Genomic DNA, 19,744 nt, shown 5'->3' with positions numbered 1-19,744 from the left:
TTATTCTGTTCATTGTCACTGACAAACCTCACTTTTTCATATCTTAGGGACTTTGTGAGAACATCTAGATGTAATCTCAACAGCAGGAACTGTCAGTCATGTCTTTAAGGTCTTCTTCCCTATCAGTGCCTAGGATCAGGTCTCACACAGCTAGACATTAAATAAACATTTGAATTGAATTGAGAAGTAGAAAAGACTGGTAAAGAGCTACCTAAATAGCAAACTAGAAAACTGATTTAGGAACAAAGGCCTGAGATGAATCAAAGATGTAAGCATGTAGTTTTCTCACCACCCCCGCCAAAAAAGTGGCTAATCACACCTACTTCATAGGGTTGGTATACAAATAAATGGGTATGTAAAATTCCAGCATAGCCGCTGGCAGATAACAAACAACCATGAGTCATTTTCATTGTTATAACAGAAAGAGTAAGCAAACCCCTTACCCAATTTCTCTCTTCCTTTGTAACCCAGGTACCTTCATTGTCTGCTGGCTGCCCTTCTTTTTGACCCATGTTCTCAATACCCACTGCCAAGTCTGCCATGTGTCCCCAGAGCTTTACAGCGCCACCACGTGGCTGGGCTACGTGAACAGTGCCCTCAACCCTGTGATCTATACCACCTTCAATGTTGAGTTCCGTAAAGCTTTCCTCAAGATCCTGTCTTGCTGAAGGAGAGGAGAACATACTCGCTGTGCCCACCTTTAGCTACCAGGCCACTGGGCAACTGGCCAGGGCCTGCTGAGAAAGACTGTGCTATGTTCTCTGGCATGGGGTAGGAAGATTCCTGGAGCCAGGACATCCCTGAGTAGCAGGTGTAACCAACTGCTTCTTCCTAAACAGAATGTTCTACCTCCCCAGCTAAAACTCTGACTTCATCCTGTAAATCTTCAAGTGCTTGGGAGGTCCCTGAATGATAAGCAATAATTCAGAGAGAAGCTGATAAAACGTGACTCGACTCTAAACACACACACACACACACACACACACACCAAATTGTCATCCGAGGCATGATTCATCACAGTGAAGGAAAAATGAACAGATCTCATAATTGTCAACTCGCCAGGGGTCCTTGAAATCTCAGCCAGTAAACCATCTTGCAAAACAGCCAGTCTCTCTTCCTTCGAGCCTATAATTAAACTATCAGGCTGACCCTGTACTTTTGTGGGCCAACACCCTTTTGGTCATTCCTTTGGTTCATTGTATCCTGAACTATAAGGACAAGCCAGTGCTTCTACCTCTCTGTAGAATCTGGCTGCATTTGGTGAGGAAAATTCCTCGCCCTGAGGAAGACATTGTCCCACATTGGGACATGGGCTTCCTTTCAAACCTTGTTACCCCTGTATTGTAGGTCTAGCTAAGAAGACCCTTTGACTCCATTCCCATAATCCCAGAGACTCAACCTCAGAGTAATTCAGGATGAGGTTGTTAAGTGGAAAAGGAATGATGGCTCCCACTGTAGTATCACTTTAAACCATGCAGTTCATAACATGCCTCAGATATGCTTTTCATAATGCTATAAACTTTTTATTCCCAGGCATCTTCATCTCCTGCTTAACAGAGACCCAATACTTTCAGACCCTAAACCCAGTAAGTCCCAAGTGTCTACAAAGTGCCGGTCACCTCCCAGGCTCTGGATATATGACAATGAATAAAACAGCTCCTGCCCTCAAGGATCCCACCACCTGCTCCTATGTTTGTTCATTTGTGAGCATGGAAGAGACTCCCCTAGACTGCTAGTAGACCTCAGAACGAGGGCACCAGGCATGTAGCTGTCCAAAGACAGCACACGGACAGTCTTTATAAAGGCCTAGTGCAGAATCTGAACGTGACCACTCCAACAACTGAAATTAAAGGCATTATAAAAATAATGTGTCGATGTCATTCAAAATTGCATTTAGAAGGAACTTGAATATTCTCACCACTACCTGTTCACCTACAGAAGCTATTTCTTACTGACTACAGAATCAAGATACAATTTACAGATAATTTATGAAGGGTTATCATATCGAACTTCAAGAAATTTACTGTTAAGAGCTGTTAGTGCACAGGCATGACAGATGTCCACAGCAATCCTGGTAATATGTTACTTTTTTTTTATTAGAAGTTTATTTATTTATTTTGAAAGAGACAGAGAGAAAGAGAGCATGCATAAATGGTGGAGGGTCAGAGAGAAAGAGAATCCCAAGCAGGCTCTCTGATGTCAGCACAGAGCCCGACGCGGGGCTGGAACCCACGAACCGTGAGATCATAACCTGAGCTGAAATGAAGAGTCGGACGCTTAATGGACTAAGCCACCCAGGTGTCCCAGTGCTGGTAAAGCTTTAAAGTGCACGAGAACTTTACAAAGAATCCAAGTCTTCCTTTGCCCAATCTTTATTCCTCTAACCCTTAAGTGTATAAGAAGGAAATATATATCCCCAGTGACTTAGTTACCTGTTACTCCTGAATGCTTTTAATGCCAGCATTTTTAACATGTTGTTGTGTATATCAGTATTTATATTTTAACTCAGTGGAAAAATTTTGTGTGCCCACTAGTTCTTGTACCTTATACCATCTAGCTCAGTAGGTTTATGGTGCAAGCAGAACTGGGGACTGAGACAGTTACATATCTGAAGAGGTAAAAGTACATGATTCCTAGATTTTCCCATGCACAATAAACAGAAAACAAGTAGGATAGTGGGTTAAAATTAATAAAATTCCGTGTCAAAATTAGAGTACTAAAAATAAAAACATAGGCCACATCAGCACTAATATATTTATGAGGAAGAATGAATAGCAAATATTGTGTATCCTTCCTTATATCAAAAACCTTACATCATTAAAACTTTATGATAACCTTAAGAAGATAAACTCAGTTTTGTAGGTAAGGAAATTGAGGCTAAGGGAAGTCAGGAAATTTGCCTCAGGTTATACATAGTGGCAGAGCTGGGATTTTTTTTTTTTTAATGTTTATTTATTTTTGACAGGGTCGGGGAATGGGAGAGGAGCAGAGAGAGGGGGATAGAGGATCCTAAGCAGACTCTGTGCTGACATCAGTGAGCCTGTTGCAGGGCTCAACCTCAAAGAACCGTGAGATCATGACCTGAACCGAAGTCAGACACTCAACTGACTGAGCCACCTAGGCACCCCCAGAGCTGGGATTTGAATATACTTCTACCTGCTTCGCAAGCCCATACAACTAACTACTATGACACACTGCCTTCCACCAGAGAGGTAAATGGGTGGGAGAAAAAGACAGGGAGAAAAGAATGGGACAAAGATCGCTGTGAGAGCTTCAGCCTACCTGACCCACTGCCACCCTTAAACTTCCTGAAGAACCCAGCCCAAGGCATTGCTCTCACTCTCCTGCCATGTTCAATTTCTAAAACAGTCACCCAGGAAATTCATAATCTGTTTTTATAAAATCATGCAACAGAATTTAGAGAGTATTTGTTTCTACTCTCTCCTTCATTTGTACAAAAGGAAACTCAAGTCCAGAACTATTGTCCCACAGTTGGCTAATGACAGACACACAGTCAAATATACTGAACTCTTCTATAAAAACTATAAACTCCATATAGATACAAGGAGAAAGTTATACTGTCACCTTCACCATTAAGCTGAGAGGCTTCTTTTCTCCTAGACAGTGTCTCTTATCTCTAATCTGAGACAGCATTCCCTTCCTAGAATTTCTTCTGATCCAGGCAGAGCCTTCTTTTTTAAAAATTTTTTTTTTTTCAACGTTTTTTATTTATTTTTGGGACAGAGAGAGACAGAGCATGAACGGGGGAGGGGCAGAGAGAGAGGGAGACACAGAATCGGAAACAGGCTCCAGGCTCCGAGCCATCAGCCCGGAGCCTGACGCGGGGCTCGAACTCACGGACCGCGAGATCGTGACCTGGCTGAAGTCGGACGCTTAAACGACTGCGCCACCCAGGCGCCCCCAGGCAGAGCCTTCTAAGGGAATCCCAAACATTCCCTTCAGCCTCTTCATCCTGGGATTCTTCATTCTACCACCTCGACCTCTATAGTTCCCACTATGAACCAGCACTTAACCTCAGAGCTTTGCACTCTCAGAGCCAGCATGGCCAAAAATTGCAGGAGAAATGTTGCCCTGAATGAAGCAGAGCAGAGTTGTTGAGGGCAAACCTGTTCTGGGGCCTAATGAAGCCTCAGAGCTTCCCATACTGTTTGGGTGAAATGCAAATAAGCGTGGAAATCCAGATAGATTTCAACCAACATTCAACTCTAGATCATAAATAAATATTTCCTTTTCCTAGCACATATCCTCTAACACGCCTTTCATTGTTCATTTACTAAATCAATCACTTATTCAATAAATAAATAAATGTTGATTTATCACCTTCTGTGTGCCAGGCATGGTGTTAGTGCTGGGAAACATCATCAAGGAAGACAAGGTCCCTGCCCCCAGAAGCTTGTAGCACACTGGGAAAGTCTAACTTATGCATATACCAATGACCTACTTTTTGTCTATAGTAAAAAGAATTCATATAGTGTTTGGAAGTTCAATATTCAGCCCTAACAAGTCTTCCCAGACAAGTATTGTCAGAGTTAAGACATAATTAAAAAGTAGGAATGGTGTACCAGGCAGAGAAAACCTTTGAAGGGCTAAAGATGTAAACAAGGAAGAAGCATTCAAGGCATCTCAAATAATTCCATCTGGCTGTAGAGAAGAGGCCATAGGGCAGGAAAGGAAAGGGCCTCATCTTTGGAAACCTCCTCCAGCTCTGCTCAGGTGGTAACTGAGCAGGTGGTGATACAACTTGCAGAAAACCTCTAGATCTTTCCCCCACTTCCCTCCATGTGGGCAACACACATCACAGACGACTTACTTAACTGACTTATTTAATTACTTCCCTCTGTGCTACAGTGAATTTCAATAAATGCAAAATTCAATTTGAATTCTTTGCTCTTTTCTATACAAGTGGAGAAATGGCTGGCTGAATGGATGTAGAATCAGAGATGGTTAAAATTAAGGCAGTTCAGAGCGTTTGGGTCAGAAATCGAGGGGGTCAAGCAAAGAGATTTGTCTTCCTGAATGCTTGGGTCAGAACTAAACAGAGGAGCAGAAAGGTTAAGGGATTTGCTCAGAACTGGCTGTTTCCAGCAGGTCCTGACTCCCAGGCCTGTGCTCCCATCCTTTGGTATCTGCTGATATCAGAAAGCTGAAAAAGCTTAATTTGAGTCAACACACAAAGAGCAGAGAGGGGATGACAGGCAATTAACTTGATTCCTCCTTTCTACCTAATTCTCTCCTCATCAGCTTAGGAGGGAAGTGAGTTTCCATGACTACCTCCTGACACGGAGATTCAGTGGAGGGTGATGCCGATGTCAGCCCTGCTCAGTCGCACACACTAGCAGAGGCAGAACCTAGGAGTCTGTGCCAAGCACAAGTCCTGGGACGTCTTGCCCCACCCATCCCAATGGCCTTACTCACTAGACGAAGATTAGACTACATTATGAATTAGAAGTGTTTGACAACGATAAGCTCTAACAAATGTGAGAGATTATTATCATTGATATTATTATCATCTTCATCATCATCATCATCATCATCCCCCTAAGCAGCTATTTTTATCATTGCTATCTGGTTCACAGCCCATCTTTCTTTCTCTTTGCTGATTCTCTAATTGTCTCATGCTATCAGGCACAATCTGTTCAGCCTCCCACATGAAATCTGATTTTTCTCTTGTCTTTTATTCCCTAAATGTTCCCAGGATACTTGGCTGGATTAGTAGTGAAGTTGTTAGGCAAATGGCTAGTCCCTAACAGCACACCCTTTCCCTGCTCATCCAGCCATGTGCCCAAGTATAGAGTGATCTGACGCCAGGCTAATGGCAGATACGTGCTTGCTAAAGGTGACCTTGGGGCCTCTGTTCCTCTCCTGGCCAGGGAATGAGGATCAGAACACAGGTATTCCTCAAGACTTTCCATCTTTGCTCCTCATGATGTCTGAGCCTAACAGCCTTTCTTCTTACTCCATCTCTTTTTTCCTGAGAGAAGCACACTGGATACGGAGCATTAGTTTCCTAGGGCTGCCGTATCAAATGACCACAAACTGTGTGGCTTAACACAACAGAGATTTATCTCATGGTTCTGAAAGCTCCAAGTCCAAAATCAAGGTGTTGACAGAGCCATACTCTCTGAAGGCTGTAGGGGAAGATCATTCTTAGCCTCCTCCTAGATCTTGATGTTACCAGCAATCCTTAATGTCCCTAAGTGGGGCAGAGTAACACCAATCTCTCCTCCTTCTTCACATGGCATTCTCTTGCTGTATGTCTGTGTTCAAGTTTCCCTCTTCTTATAAGTCATCGAATTAGATCCTTCCCTAATCCAATCTTAATTTGATTATATCTGCAAAGACCCTATTTCAAAATAAGTTTACATTTACAGGTTCTGGGGATTAGAACCTCAAAATACCTTTTTGCGGGAACACAAATCAATCCATAAAATGTGGTGAAAGTGATCTGGAAGGCAAGAGGACTTGGAATTTGGATGACTTGTGGAAATTCACAAAAGCTCTGTCATTTAAAATATGAGGTTAGATTCCAGCCTTGGCATATAGTCTCTTTAGTGGCCTGAGTCAATTCTGCAAACTTCCTGGTGCTTAACTTTGTTATCAGTAAAAGTGGTAAATCTGGATTCCTAAGCTATGATAAGACAAGCTAAAAATAATTCTAGAAGGGCATAAATTATCTTCTGAGGCCTAAAAACCTACAAACATGCTTATTAATAAAAGTCAAAACTGTTCAAAGAACATCCTTAGTTGTTTCTCACTGTCTTAACAAAATAAAATAAAATAAAAAGGAATTCAACAGCAAACCCATTGAGGCTAAGGAAAGCTGAGGGAATATCATGTACTTCTCCTACCCCATTTAGCACCATTGTAGATGGGCTAAGGTGAAGGAAGGTATTTTCCTTCTAAGAAAACTTAACATAATAGAGTTAAGTTAACCTGCATTATGGTTTACAGATTCCATAAGATTCTATATTAAAGACCCCTGAAAAGCTTCCATTTATAACAACCTAAAATCATGGGATTTGGAAGTTGGAAGGGACTTTAGCCCAGTCTCCAACTTATTGCAGAAATTCTAACATCTCTGACCCATGATCATCCAGCCATATTAAGAAAGTGGATCACTTCTCCCCAATACAAGTGACAGGTTATCTTTCAGAAAATTCCTCCCTCCTTTCAACCAAAATCTGTCTTCTTATAAAATCTACCTTTGCACCCCTGTTCCCTCCTCCAGCACAGAAACTTCTATTCCATCTTCCCAGTGACTGCCTTTGTGGGATTAAGACAGTTCACCAAAGTCTCAATTCCTTTTTCTACTCCAGGTAACATTTTCTTACACTCTCCATCTTCATTGATTTCTTCTGGATGTAGCTATGTTGTTAGTGTTTCCCTTAAAATATAGGGCACCAGATAGAATACAATCTTCTAAATGCCATTTATTTAACCAGTTCAGAGTGCTATGGACTCATTTCTGCATAATTCAAATATTCAATTTTTAATGACCCCAAAAATTACACAGACTCTTAGGGCTCCTATTGAAATCCTAAGAAGGAGATTTGCATGCTGAATAGATAACTTCAATGGGATATGCCTTAGGGATCAACACCTATATGTAAAGCAAGTCAGAAGTGAGATTCAGCAGAAGGAGGAGTTGAACTGTGATGCAGTCATACAAGGAACTTAGTCTTTCTGGGATTTCTCAGTGAGCAGGGACTTTTATGGCCCCAGCCAGAAGTTGGATGTGGACCATCCCTGGGAAGGAGGCGTGCTTTAGGCAAGGAGGCTCTCTGCAGTTGAAAGCTCTCATTGTCAACACTCCTGGCAACTGGGGGAAGAAATTCCTCAATCCTGAAGGGGAGATCTGGATGCACACCACAGCATACACTAAATGTCATTTGGCTCCACTTTCTTTATATGATAAATTCTAGAAACAGCTTCATCAGGAATCTAGTTGGTCTCTCTTTCTGTGGAAGTTGAGTGGGATGGACTGTAATCTCTGTCAAACCAACTGGTCTCAATGCCAAAATAATTCTCATTGTTGTCTTCTTCCATCATCTATTCTAGACGCCCCTCACTACTGATTAGCACTCTACTGGTCTAGGAACAAATCTGATGGAGTGACCCTGAGGGATATGGTAACTTTCTCAGACCATGGCTGCTACACTTATCCATATATTGGCAAAATTAAACAAAGGAAGACAAAGAGACACTTTAGTGGACCATACAGGCACCAAATGTATTCTTCCCTCATTGTGTAACAACATCCTTAACTTCTCCTTATCAGGATTCAATTATCTTTGCCAGGATGCTCCATCTCTTATCTGTTGGTCTCCTGGCACAAGGAGCTCCAAATGACTAGGTGAAAGACATAACTTAAAGCTTAATGGGATTTTCATCCCCTACTAGACATATTTCTCCTTTAAGAGCAAGGACCTTTACCTCAAAAAGTTAAACATAGCATTACTTCATGATCCAGCAATTTCACTCCGGTGTATATCCCAAAGAATTGAAAACAAGTCTTTAAAAAAAAAAAAAAAAAAAAAAACTTGCGTAGAAATATTCATAGCAACACTACTCAAAATAGCCAAAAATTTGGAAAGAATCCAAATGGCCATCAACACACAAATGCATAAATGAATTGTGGTATATCCATACAATGGAATGTTATTCAGCCATGAAAAGGAATGAAGTACTGGTACATGCTACAATGTAGATGAACCTCAAAAACAATATGCTAAGTGGAAGAAGCCAGACACAAAAGGTCACATATTTTATGATACCTAGAATAGTTAAATCCATAGAGATAAAAATAGATCGGTGGTTTCCAAAGGTGGGAGAAGAGGGTATGGGGACTAACTGCTTAATGGATGTATGATTTCTTTCAGAGTGATGAAAATATTTGGAACTAGACAGAAAAAGTGTCTCACAACAGATAGAGGTACACTGAATTGCTCACTTTGAAATGGTAAATTTTATGTTATGTGAATTTGACCTTCATATTTTTTTAATTTAAAACATATAAAAAAGAACAGGACCTAGAGGCTCCATGTTATTTGATTGGAAGACTCAACATTGTTTAGATGGCAATTCTCTCTAAATTGATCTATATATGTAATGCAATCCTTCTCAAAAGTCCAACAGATCTTTTTTTTTTCTCCCAGAAACTTATAAGCAGATTGTGAAATTTATATGGGAATGCAAACAATCCAGAGCAGCCAAAATAATTTTTGAAAAGAAGGACAAAGTTGGAGAATGTTTACTTTCCAATTTCAAAACTTACTAAAAAACTACAGTTATCAAAAGTATGGAATTAGCATAGTATAGTTATATAGATCAATGGAACAGAATCAAAAGTCTAAAAAAAAATCCTTTTGATTTTTCATTGATGAAAGGAGAGCCTTTTAAACAAATAGTGCTAGGATAATTAGATATTTACATGCAAAAACATAAATTTAGGCCCAACCTCATGCTATACCCCAAAATTAATTCAAAATGGATTATAAAATTAAATATAAGAGCTAAACAATAAAACTTTAAAAAGGAAATGTAGGTAAGAATCTTTGAGACCTTAACATAGGCAACGATTTTTTAGATATGACATTACAAACACCATAAAAAAGAAAGAAAAGGTAAATGGGACTTATGAAAACTCAAAACTTTGCATGTCATAGACACCATTTAGAAACAATAAGACTGGCTTGCAAAATATTTGCAAGACACATATCTGATAAAGGACTGTATCCAGAATATAAAGAGTATGCCTGGTTGGCTCAGGTGGTCAGCATGTGACTCTTGATCTCAGTCAGAGTTGTGAGTTCCACACTGGGGCATAGAGTTTGCTTAAAAAAAAAAAAATGTACAAAGAACTTTTACAATTCAATAAGACAAACAATTCAATCACCTAACCCCACCCCCCAAAAAAGGCTTAATATGTTAATGGACATTTTAGTAAAAAAGATTTAAAAATTACCTATAGACACATAAAAAAGATGATCATCATTAGTCATCAAAGAATGGCTACAAAATAAAAAAAAAGATAATAACAAATGTTAGAGAGTGGGTAGAGAAATGGGGATCCTTATACATTGCTGATGAGAATGTAAAATGATGCAGTCACTTTGGAAAATGTTTTGACAGTCCTTAAAAAGTTAAACATAGATTTACCATATCATCTGGTGATTCTGCTCCTGGACATCTACCCAAAAGAAATGAAAACAAATACTCACACAATGACCTGCACATTACTGTTCTTTACAGCATTATTCATAATAGCCAAAAGTTGGAAATAACCCAAATGTCCTTCAATTAGTGAACGGATAGACAAAATGTGGTGTATCCATACAGCAAAATACTATTCAACAATGAAAAGTAGCAAACTAATGATACATACTATGACACAGATAAATCTCAGAAGCTTTTACTAAGTGGAAGAAGCAAGCAGCAAGAGACTATATATTGTAGGATTCCATTTATATAAAATGTCCAGAAAAGGCAAACTTATACAGAAAGTAGATTAGTGGTTGCCTGGGGCAGAGGGTGGGAATGGGGATTAATAGTAAATGGGCATGAGAATATTATTGGGATAACACAAACATTTTAAAATGGATTTATTGTGATGGTTGTACAACTTGGTAAACTTACTAAAAAACATTGAATTATGCACTTGAAGTGGGTGAATTACATGCTATGTAAAATATGCCTCAAAAAAGTCACTTAAAAAAAAAGAAGAGCAAGGACCTCTAAATCTGCAGAGTCCAGAAGCACAGAGACAAGAAGTACAAAATTTCCCTGACCCTCAAGTACGTCAGGGAAAATAACATTAGGCGGGGGCACTTCTACTTCCATTTTTTGTTTCCTAGATCCATGCATTCCACTGATGGGGTCAGCACCATTAATGGTCTTTGATTTAGAGTGTATCTTGTGTCTGAAGGCTGGTGCTCCATCATCAGAATATCAGCTCCAAGCAGATGCTTCAGTTGTGCATGCAAAAAGCTATTGCACATTCCATTAGGCCAGCAGCTTCTGGGAGGTGTAATATGTAAAAGAAGCAGTGGATCTCATTGTTATGTGCACATGGCCATACCTCCATTGATATAAGCAATTATCTTGGTCTGATGCAATTCTATTCCAGTGGATCAAATGCTACATAAGCACTGTCTGGCTAAGGGTGTCTGAGTAGGAAGGAGAAGTCCATATTGGAATATTAGTTGATTCCAGTCAATTTCTATCAGGATGAATCACACTGTGGAAGTGCCCATTGTATTTAACTTGCCATTAAGAAGCTGGTTGATCTTCTCAAGAGTTGGAGCCTTTTTGGGAGCTCAGTGCAGGTGTCTGTTACTAGGAAGCTGGATATTCAATAGCAGCAGTAATTAGATAAGCCTTAGCAAGTGGGAGCCCATGTTTTGAGGCCACACATAACCTTCACCCTTGCCACCATTTCTCAGGCCATGTTTGTTGTATTTGTCCCTTACCACTGATATTGAGCAAGGGAGCATTCTTTAAGGTCTGTTTCTTCTTCTTCTTTTTTTTAATGTTTATTTATTTTGAGAGAGAGAGAGCAAGCAGGGGAAGGGTAGAGAGAGGGAGAGAGAATCCCAAGCAGACTCCACACTGTCAGTGCAGAGTCAGACAGGGTTTGGTCTCACGAATGCTGAGATTATGACCTAAGCCAATATCAAGAGTCAGATGTCTAAATGACTGAGCCACCCAGGCACCTCGGGCAAGGAAGTATTCTTTTCTGTCTCCATTATGTAACAGCAGAACTACCTTCTCCTGATGATCAAGATCAATTAGCCTTTCTAGGATGGTGAGTCCATTTCTTACCTGCTCATCCCTTAATGTACCTACTTGCCAGCATTGATAGAAGTTGGCTGGCATCGACTAGCTAAGACATTCTGTTTCCATGGTTGTGTAGAGTTAACTGTCCAAGTCATTCATTACTGCCCTTTAGTGATATATATTATTACCTCAAAATATTTTTCTTGACAGGCATGCTGCCTGAGGCTTTGTCCACTAGGAAGAATTCCTTTCATCCCTATCTTTCAGAGACATCCCTGAGTGGAGCTGCACCCTTGAAGTACAGCAATAGTCTACTTAGTTTTTCAACCACATATTGATCTTACCTATTCATAAACCAAATTCAGCTTTTCCTCTCACCCCATGGTACCTATAAGTATGAGCTAAGGGTGAGGTATCAGTGCAAGGGTGGTGAGTGACATAGAAGTCTGGGCCACCAATCATGCAGTTTATTATTTATTTCTGGCTATGCTCATACTTGATCGCAGATGTACACCATTTTTTCCATTTGATTGTTGTTGGGGGTCTGACAAAACTTATGATGGGTAGTTCTGGCTGCATAAACACTTGATATCACATCATCAGCTTCTCTGTTTCTACCAAGAACCAGTAGCACACCAAGAGTTATTTTTCGAAAGGTATATAGTACCCTGCTACAGGTAGCTTGGCTCACTTCTGAATCTTAGGGGTCTTTTTGGATTTTCCTGTTAAGGCTTGCCATAAAATCTACAGGGTATTTTTTCCTACCAATGATATTTCCTATACCATAGGCTTTACCAGGTCATGACCCAAGTCACTCTGATTCAATTGTAACAAGGGCTTTAGAAGATCACATATGGTTTTCTGGATCTGAGATGGCCCTTCAGATTTTTCCCACCCTTAGGTACATGGGCCTTTATATACCCATATTGATCAAGTATGTAAAGCAGCTATCTCCAAGGAGGAGGCCCAACTTGGGAAGTGAGGGACACAGTTCTCTTCGGCTGAGGACCATGTCTGGAGAGGGATTCAGCTGAAAGCCACTGGCCATTAGCCACCAATACACCCCACAACTGGGGCAACTGTTGCCTTAGCTTTGAAAGGGAAATCTAGGCAGCAGAGAATAGCATCCACTATCCATGCTCACCTAAAGTTCCCAGATATCTTCCATTAAAGTTTTGAACTTCTGTGTCCTAATATGTGTCCTAGATTTTTGGAGCCAGTACTGGACCTTGTATTTGTCCTTTATTCAACTTGTTGCTTTTATCATACCATTCCAGCGTGTGAAGTCACTTTGAATTTTAACTCTGTCTTAGACTGGCTTTGAAGGTATCAAAGGGGACGATGTCAAGTTATTTATAAAACAAATGAGGCTTCAATCCTCAGAGCCAAGCAATGTTTGTAGGACTTGCATAGGTTATAACCACGCTTTCAACAGTCCACAAATATACTTGCAGTTGTTGTGTCCAGCCCCAAGTTAGTTTTATATCAAGGACACTATAAAAATATCTGTAAAATGTTTTGTTGAAATCAGCATATGCCATTGTATCAGTTACAATTTCTTTGCCCCAACTGGCAGAAAACCCGGTCTCAAATTGCCTTAATTAGAAAGTTTACTATTACCACTTAGGAAGAACACTATAGGTAGTATGAGCTTCAGGTTGGCAGATTCAGTGGCTTATCAATGTCATCATTGATTTAGGTTCTTTCTCGCTCACCTCTCTGCTAAACTCCGAGTACAGGTATCCTTTGCTTTTTGAAAGTTCAAGTTACGCCACTTTGCTTTTACAGAGACCTACGTTAGTACCTATTTTTTCTAACAAAAGAAATCAAAAAAGGATTTTCTCTTTTATGAAAAAAGGTGAAAAGCGAAAATAGCATTCAGAGTTTGTGTTGCAACCAGCCATTATAGAGGCTGCAGGCATTCAGAGTCGCCAGAGTGACCCCACCAAGCTCCTTCCCCAGGAACTACATGTAGCATCTCAGCATCAAGCTGTCAGAGCTTTGAACTGTGTCTGTGAGCATCTGTGCTTTATCTTGATTTGTTTTGTGTATCTGCTAGCAAGGTGTGTCCTAAGATATCAGAAAGGGCCTGAGAGGTTATTTTGGTGGTCTGGGAATGCTCAAATAATTTTCCATATAAATTAATGGTAACTGATTCTTCACTTTACTCCATTTCCGCTTACAAAAGGTTTCATGGGAGCACTCCACTTTCACATACAGGGGAAACCTGTACTGGCTTTGTGCTCAAGGTGGCTCCTCATCCCCTACCTCATGAGTACAAGGCAATGATGGGGCAGTTCCAGGAGTCCTATCCAACACAACAATGTCTACCAGCAGCAGAACCACCCTTCTCTTGGTGTCATTTCTTTGCCTGTTACCCCCAGCAGACTTCCCCTTGTGTCTTCCTAACGAGGATTAAGTCACTGTTGCACTCTGCAATGCATCCTGGCAAAGGGAATGTAATACCATGATTGGCTTCACCTTATGGTAATCATTTGCAGTAGAATGGATGTCAGGGCTCACCGATCCATAGTTGGTAGAATCTAATGTGTTCCCCTTTGTAAAAAGCTTTCAGCCTTCAGGCACTTCTTCCACTAGCTGTACTCACCAATAGATTACTGATAAAGGCTCTGAGAACCCCTTCATTATTTCACATTATTTCAATTTCCTGGCATATAATTCCTCTGGCTCTAGAAACTTAAATCCACTTTAGAAAGGTTCCCTGTTTTCTTCCTTTCTCAACTCTGTGGGACTTCAATTCTCATTGCACCTTCTTTTCAAAATTGAAGGTGGTATATCCTACTGTCCCTTTTCTCTGGCCCCTGCATCTAAAAATTGGTTTTCATTTTTCCTAGGTTCCCTTGAGAGCCAGGCTGAGTTTCATCTTCTATTTCTATAAGAAATCCACTCACACTAAGCAATTAATAAGTTTTAGTGGAATTTACTCAACATCTGAGCAGATTGTGGAAGAGGGAAGAGACAGATCACTGTCTTCCTGGCTTTGTCCCTGTCCTGTGTCTTCTCCTGCCCACCTTTCTACCAAATCTGGCCTGGAGGCTCCCACGTCTTCTCCTGTCTTTGATGACCAAACCCTGGGAATCTCCATTCCTTGCCCAGGTGGGCTAATATCAATACCCTCCTTCCACACTGTCTCTCTAAGAAAAATCCAATTTCCTGTGTCTTTTTGCACCTTGGAAAAGAAGCAAAGTAAATAATTGAAAAACATAAGAACTACCTAACTTCTGTTAACACTGCACCACCTCACTTACTCAAAGAACAAGTTGCCCCATGTTTGTTCTCTCAACTCTAAGCAAAGCTTTTACATCCTTATAGCAGCCTTTAGCACTTTTGTAAAGCTAGGTTTATTCCTGACTTTAGCCTCCTTTTTTTCATTCTTGAAGGTGTATGATAGTCTTTTGTGTTCAAGCTTATCTATAATCCCCTCTCTCTGTCTTTTGTTCATATACCTTTTAAAAAACCTGAGCTCTGCAGAGAGCTCCCTGTACAACCACCTCCTTCTTTAGATGGCTCCCCCTTTATCTGTGGATTATTTCCTATTATATTATATAATCAGGATTTTATTGTTTAAATCTCCTACCTCCCCCAAGTCATATTCCTTTCTAAATTCTCACATCATAGAATCACACCTGTGGTAAATACTCTTTTGAAGTGAAGAGTTAATTTGTAATGCAAATAATTACCTCTTTATTTATCTCATTTTCAAGTAGGAATTTTCATATATCAAATTTTCATAAAGACAAATTAGGGGCAAATTATTTCACACCTTTTTCCTTCTCTGTCACTTATTCTCCCTCCCCCTCCTACTTTCCTCTTGTCCTTTTCCCCTCTGCTTGTTTTCCTGCTTCCTTCCAGGATGCTTGCAAGCCTCTTGGGCTTTTCTCCCAGATTCTGCTTTTGTTGAACTGAAATGCTTTCTGTTCATGTATTGGAGCAAGCCTTTGTCAGTACCAGGAAAACTCACCTACCACTGCTTCCAGAGAAGTCCATGAGTGGAGCCAAATGAAGAAAGCACTTGTAGAGAGAACTGGCTGTCCCTGTCTGTAACCCCTGACTGCTGGGGATTTCCATTTCCTAACGTACCTGCTTCTATAAACTTCAATTAAAGTCCACCTTCTTCGGCTGACAAACTCTAAAGAGTAAATCTTTCCATGTCTCAGCTGCTTGAGGAGTAAGATGAGGGCAATGACCTCTGTCCTGTCTACTTTAGAGAATTGTTGGGGGGAAAATCATGGGTAAGAAAATTTAAATTGGAAAGCGTGATCTATCTATAAAAGAGTATCTACTACTTATGCTTAATCATTGATATGTTGCCTGAAAATATCAAGGATGAGATTCTGGGTGTGAAACTGAGTAGAAATGAAGTGTCATAAGGGAAGATTTTGAGCAAAAAACATTGAGCACTGAGTTTTGTTTTTTGTTTTTATTTTTTTTAATGTTTATTTTTGGGAGACAGAGAGACAAGTGCAAGCAGGGGAGGGGCAGAGAGAGAGGGAGACACAGAATCTGAAGTAGGTTCCAGGCTCTGAGCTGTCAGCACAGAGCCTGATGCAGGGCTCGAACCCACAAAGCACAGGATCATGACCTGGGCCGAAGTTGTACACTTAACCAACTGAACCACCTAGGCACCCCAAGCAATGAGTTTTTTAACTCAAGAATTGCCCTGTCCCCACAAAGATGGGAATTGAGAAAAGACTGAAGAAATAGGAGTGCTTCATGAGATAACAATGTGCCAATCCTGTTAGATGATTTACTTCACTTTTGAAATTATAAAGACAAACCTGTCTAGAAGACTGAGATAGAGAGAGGGGAGTGGAGATAAGGGCAAGGTTTGCTCAGGATTTGCAAAGGGAGGTAAAAGTGAGGGAGCAAAGTTCCTATGTGATAAGGGAAGTTGTTCTAATAGAGTAGAAATAGAAAGAAGGAAAATATCTTTATCAAGTGAAAATTAAATGATGGCTTAGAAACAAGAAAGAGCAGCTCTGAGAAATGTTAGTAAGAAAAAAAGAATTCAGTGACAACGCTAGAGAAAAGCTAGAAAATTAGGAGTGTATCCTTTCAATGAAGAAGAAAACAAAAGCTTGCCTGGTAACTCCATCCCACCAATCTCCACCCACATCTATCACCATTGCCTTCAAACCTTTACCAGGTTTCACACTGGGAAATGTAGGATAAATTTCAAAGTTTTTATATTATTTGTTTACTTTTATCTATTGATGAGCAACATCATAGGGGTAGAAATGGGAATGTGTGTTTTAACTCCTGTCAAGGAGAAAAAAAAAACAAAAACATAAGGAGGACAAATAAACAATTGGTTCTTGTTGTGTTGCCCTAGTAGTTATACAAACAGAATGCTACTCACTGTTTTACCTTTGATTTCTGAAGTTCTAACGTAGGCCAGAAGTTGTTCTGGAGCCCAGAGATAGAATGATGAGTAATACAAGTGTGCTTTCTGGCTTCATGGGACTTATAGCTTGGTAGAAGAAAGACATATTAAACAAAGATGGATACACATGAGGGTATTATTACAAGTTGGGGTAAATACTATAAAAGAAGCAAGGACACTTTTATGAGCAAGAATAATAGGGGAAACTAACCTTCTATAGATTGAAGGGCCAGGGAAGGCCCATCTGAAGAAGGAATGCATAGAAAATCCTCTAGGATAGAAATAAATTTTCCATGGGGGTGCCTGGGTGGCTCAGGAGGTTAAGCGTCTGACTTTGGTTCAGGTCATGATCTCACGTTGGTGATTTCAAGCCCCACATTGGGCTCTGTGCTGACAGCTCCAAGCCTGGAGCTTGCTTTGGGTTCTGTGTCTCCCTCTCTCTCTTCCCCTTCTCTGCTTGCACTCTGTCTCTCAAAAATTCAAATAAAACATTAAAAAAAATAAAAGAAATAAGTTTCCATGAAATGAGTCTGGGGCAGATTGTTCCATGCAAAGCAAAGAACATATGTGAAGGTCCCAGAAGGGGAAAAAAACACTTGTGAGTTCAAGCTTTAAAAGAAGCTCTGAAGGAAGGCTAGTGTGTCAAGAGCTGTGCTGTCCAATCCCATAGTCACTGGCCATATATGGCTATTTAAATTTAAATTAGTTGAAATTAAGTAAAATTAAAAATCCAGTTCCTCAATTGCCCTAGGCACCTTTTTAGTACTCAATAACCACATGAGGCCAGTGGTCACTCTGTAAACACCACACATTAGAACATTCCCATCAACACAGAAAATTCTATTGGAAAGCATTGGTGTAGAGCAAATGTATAGATTTAGAAAATATTTTAAATAATATTTACATGGAATTTTCATAACATGGGAACATTTTTATGATAAATGAAAGTTCGAGGGTTTTTTTAATGTTTATTTATTTGAGAGAGAGAGAGAGAGAGCTCGTGTGTGCACTAGCATGGAAGGGGCATAGAGAGAGGGAGAGAGAATCCCAAGCATGCTCCGTGCTGTCAGTGCAGATCCCAATGTGGGTTTTGATCCCATGATCCACGAGATCATGACCTGAGCAGAAATCAAGAGATGGACACTTAACCGACTGAGTCGCCCAGGTGCACAACTTTTCTGATATCAGCTCACATCAGGCAGAAGATTCTGGTAGGAACTCTTAAATGGTCATTTTAACAGATTGCTGGAGGCTGAGTATGAACTACTGTGAGAATGAGAGACTCCAAGGGCCCACTGTATTGGGAGGCCCCACACCAGCTTCTCATGATGAAGAGCCAAGATGGGGTGCCTGAGTGGTTCAGTCAGTTAAGCATTTGCCTCAATTTCAGCTCAAGTCATGTTGTCATGGTTTGTGAGAAAGAGTCCCACGTCAGGCTCTGCCCTGTCAGCACGGAGCCTACTTGGGATTCTCTCTCTTTCTCTCTCTCCCTCTCCCTCTGTCCCTCCCTTTCTCTCTCTCTTTCTCTCAAAATAACCAAATAAACATTTTTTTTAAGTAAAAGAAAAAACTCTTCAGTCTCTTGCAGGGGGAGGGGAAATAAAACCATTTTGAAATATCCCAAGTATTCTTCATAGCAAAGGCCTATATTACAGAGGAAAGATATTTTACCAGAGTCTTATATTACCTCATGGGAAGGATCATTACCCAAATTCAGCCTTCTCTAGGCTTTCTGTCTCACCTAAGGGCCAGGGAGGCAGGAATAAAAAAACTAAGAAACACTTCTGAAAGTCACAGGTCAGGGACACAGCCCCACTAACAGACTGCGATTTAGTGATAAGATTATAGAATGCTTCCCCTCCCACACATCTTACTGCCAAATCATCAGGGCTCCAATGTAAGAACTGGATTATAGCTGAAAGAGCTGCAAGGCACAGACTCTATTTAAGAAGGAACTCTTAAGGAAACCCAAAACAACAGTGGGGAAAAAACAAAGGTACTAAAAGAATTTGAAGCTTTCAACACCTACAGCTATAACAAACATTACATACAGCCCTACTCCTAGTCAGACTAACATAAAGCCTCACACTAAAGGTCTACTTACCTGAGTTCTTATTATCTGATACATCATTTCTGGATTTCAACAAAAAATTACAAAGCATCCGAGGGGGCAAGAAAAAAGCATAGCCTGAAGAAACAAAGTAAGCACCAGCTATGACAGATTTTCAAGTTATCAGACAGGGTATTTAAAATAACTATGATTGATATATTATAGATTCTAATGGGGAAAGTAGACAAGGTGCAAAAGCAGATGGGAGAGATGAAACAGAGAGATTAAAACTCTAAGAAAAAATAAAAAAGAAATGTTATAAATAAAAAAACACAAATATAGGGGCGCCTGGGTGGCTCAGTCGGTTAAGCGTCCGACTTTGGCTCAGGTCATGATCTCACGGTCCATGAGTTCGAGCCCCGTGTCAGGCTCTGTGCTGACAGCTCAGAGCCTGGAGCCTGTTTCAGATTCTGTGCCTCCCTCTCTCTCTGGCC

The 19,744-nt window shown here is 40.4% G+C and overlaps 1 protein-coding gene across 1 annotated transcript in view; it reads left to right on the top strand.

Annotated features, from left to right (window-relative positions):
• DRD3 (dopamine receptor D3) overlaps positions 1-2,028 on the top strand; it is a 42,042-nt gene extending 40,014 nt beyond the window's left edge. The window contains exon 7 of the mRNA XM_053903364.1: positions 472-2,028. Within this exon, the coding sequence (XP_053759339.1) occupies positions 472-668 (197 nt within the window). The 3' untranslated portion in view covers positions 669-2,028. The remainder of the gene's footprint in view (positions 1-471) is intronic.
• The last annotated feature ends 17,716 nt before the right edge of the window (positions 2,029-19,744 follow it).

The sequence above is a fragment of the Panthera pardus genome, unplaced genomic scaffold (assembly GCF_024362965.1).
Source record: "Panthera pardus isolate Hobbes unplaced genomic scaffold, ASM2436296v1 HiC_scaffold_16, whole genome shotgun sequence".
NCBI classification, from domain to species: Eukaryota; Metazoa; Chordata; class Mammalia; order Carnivora; family Felidae; genus Panthera; species Panthera pardus.
This window is presented reverse-complemented; position numbering and strand designations above follow the sequence as displayed.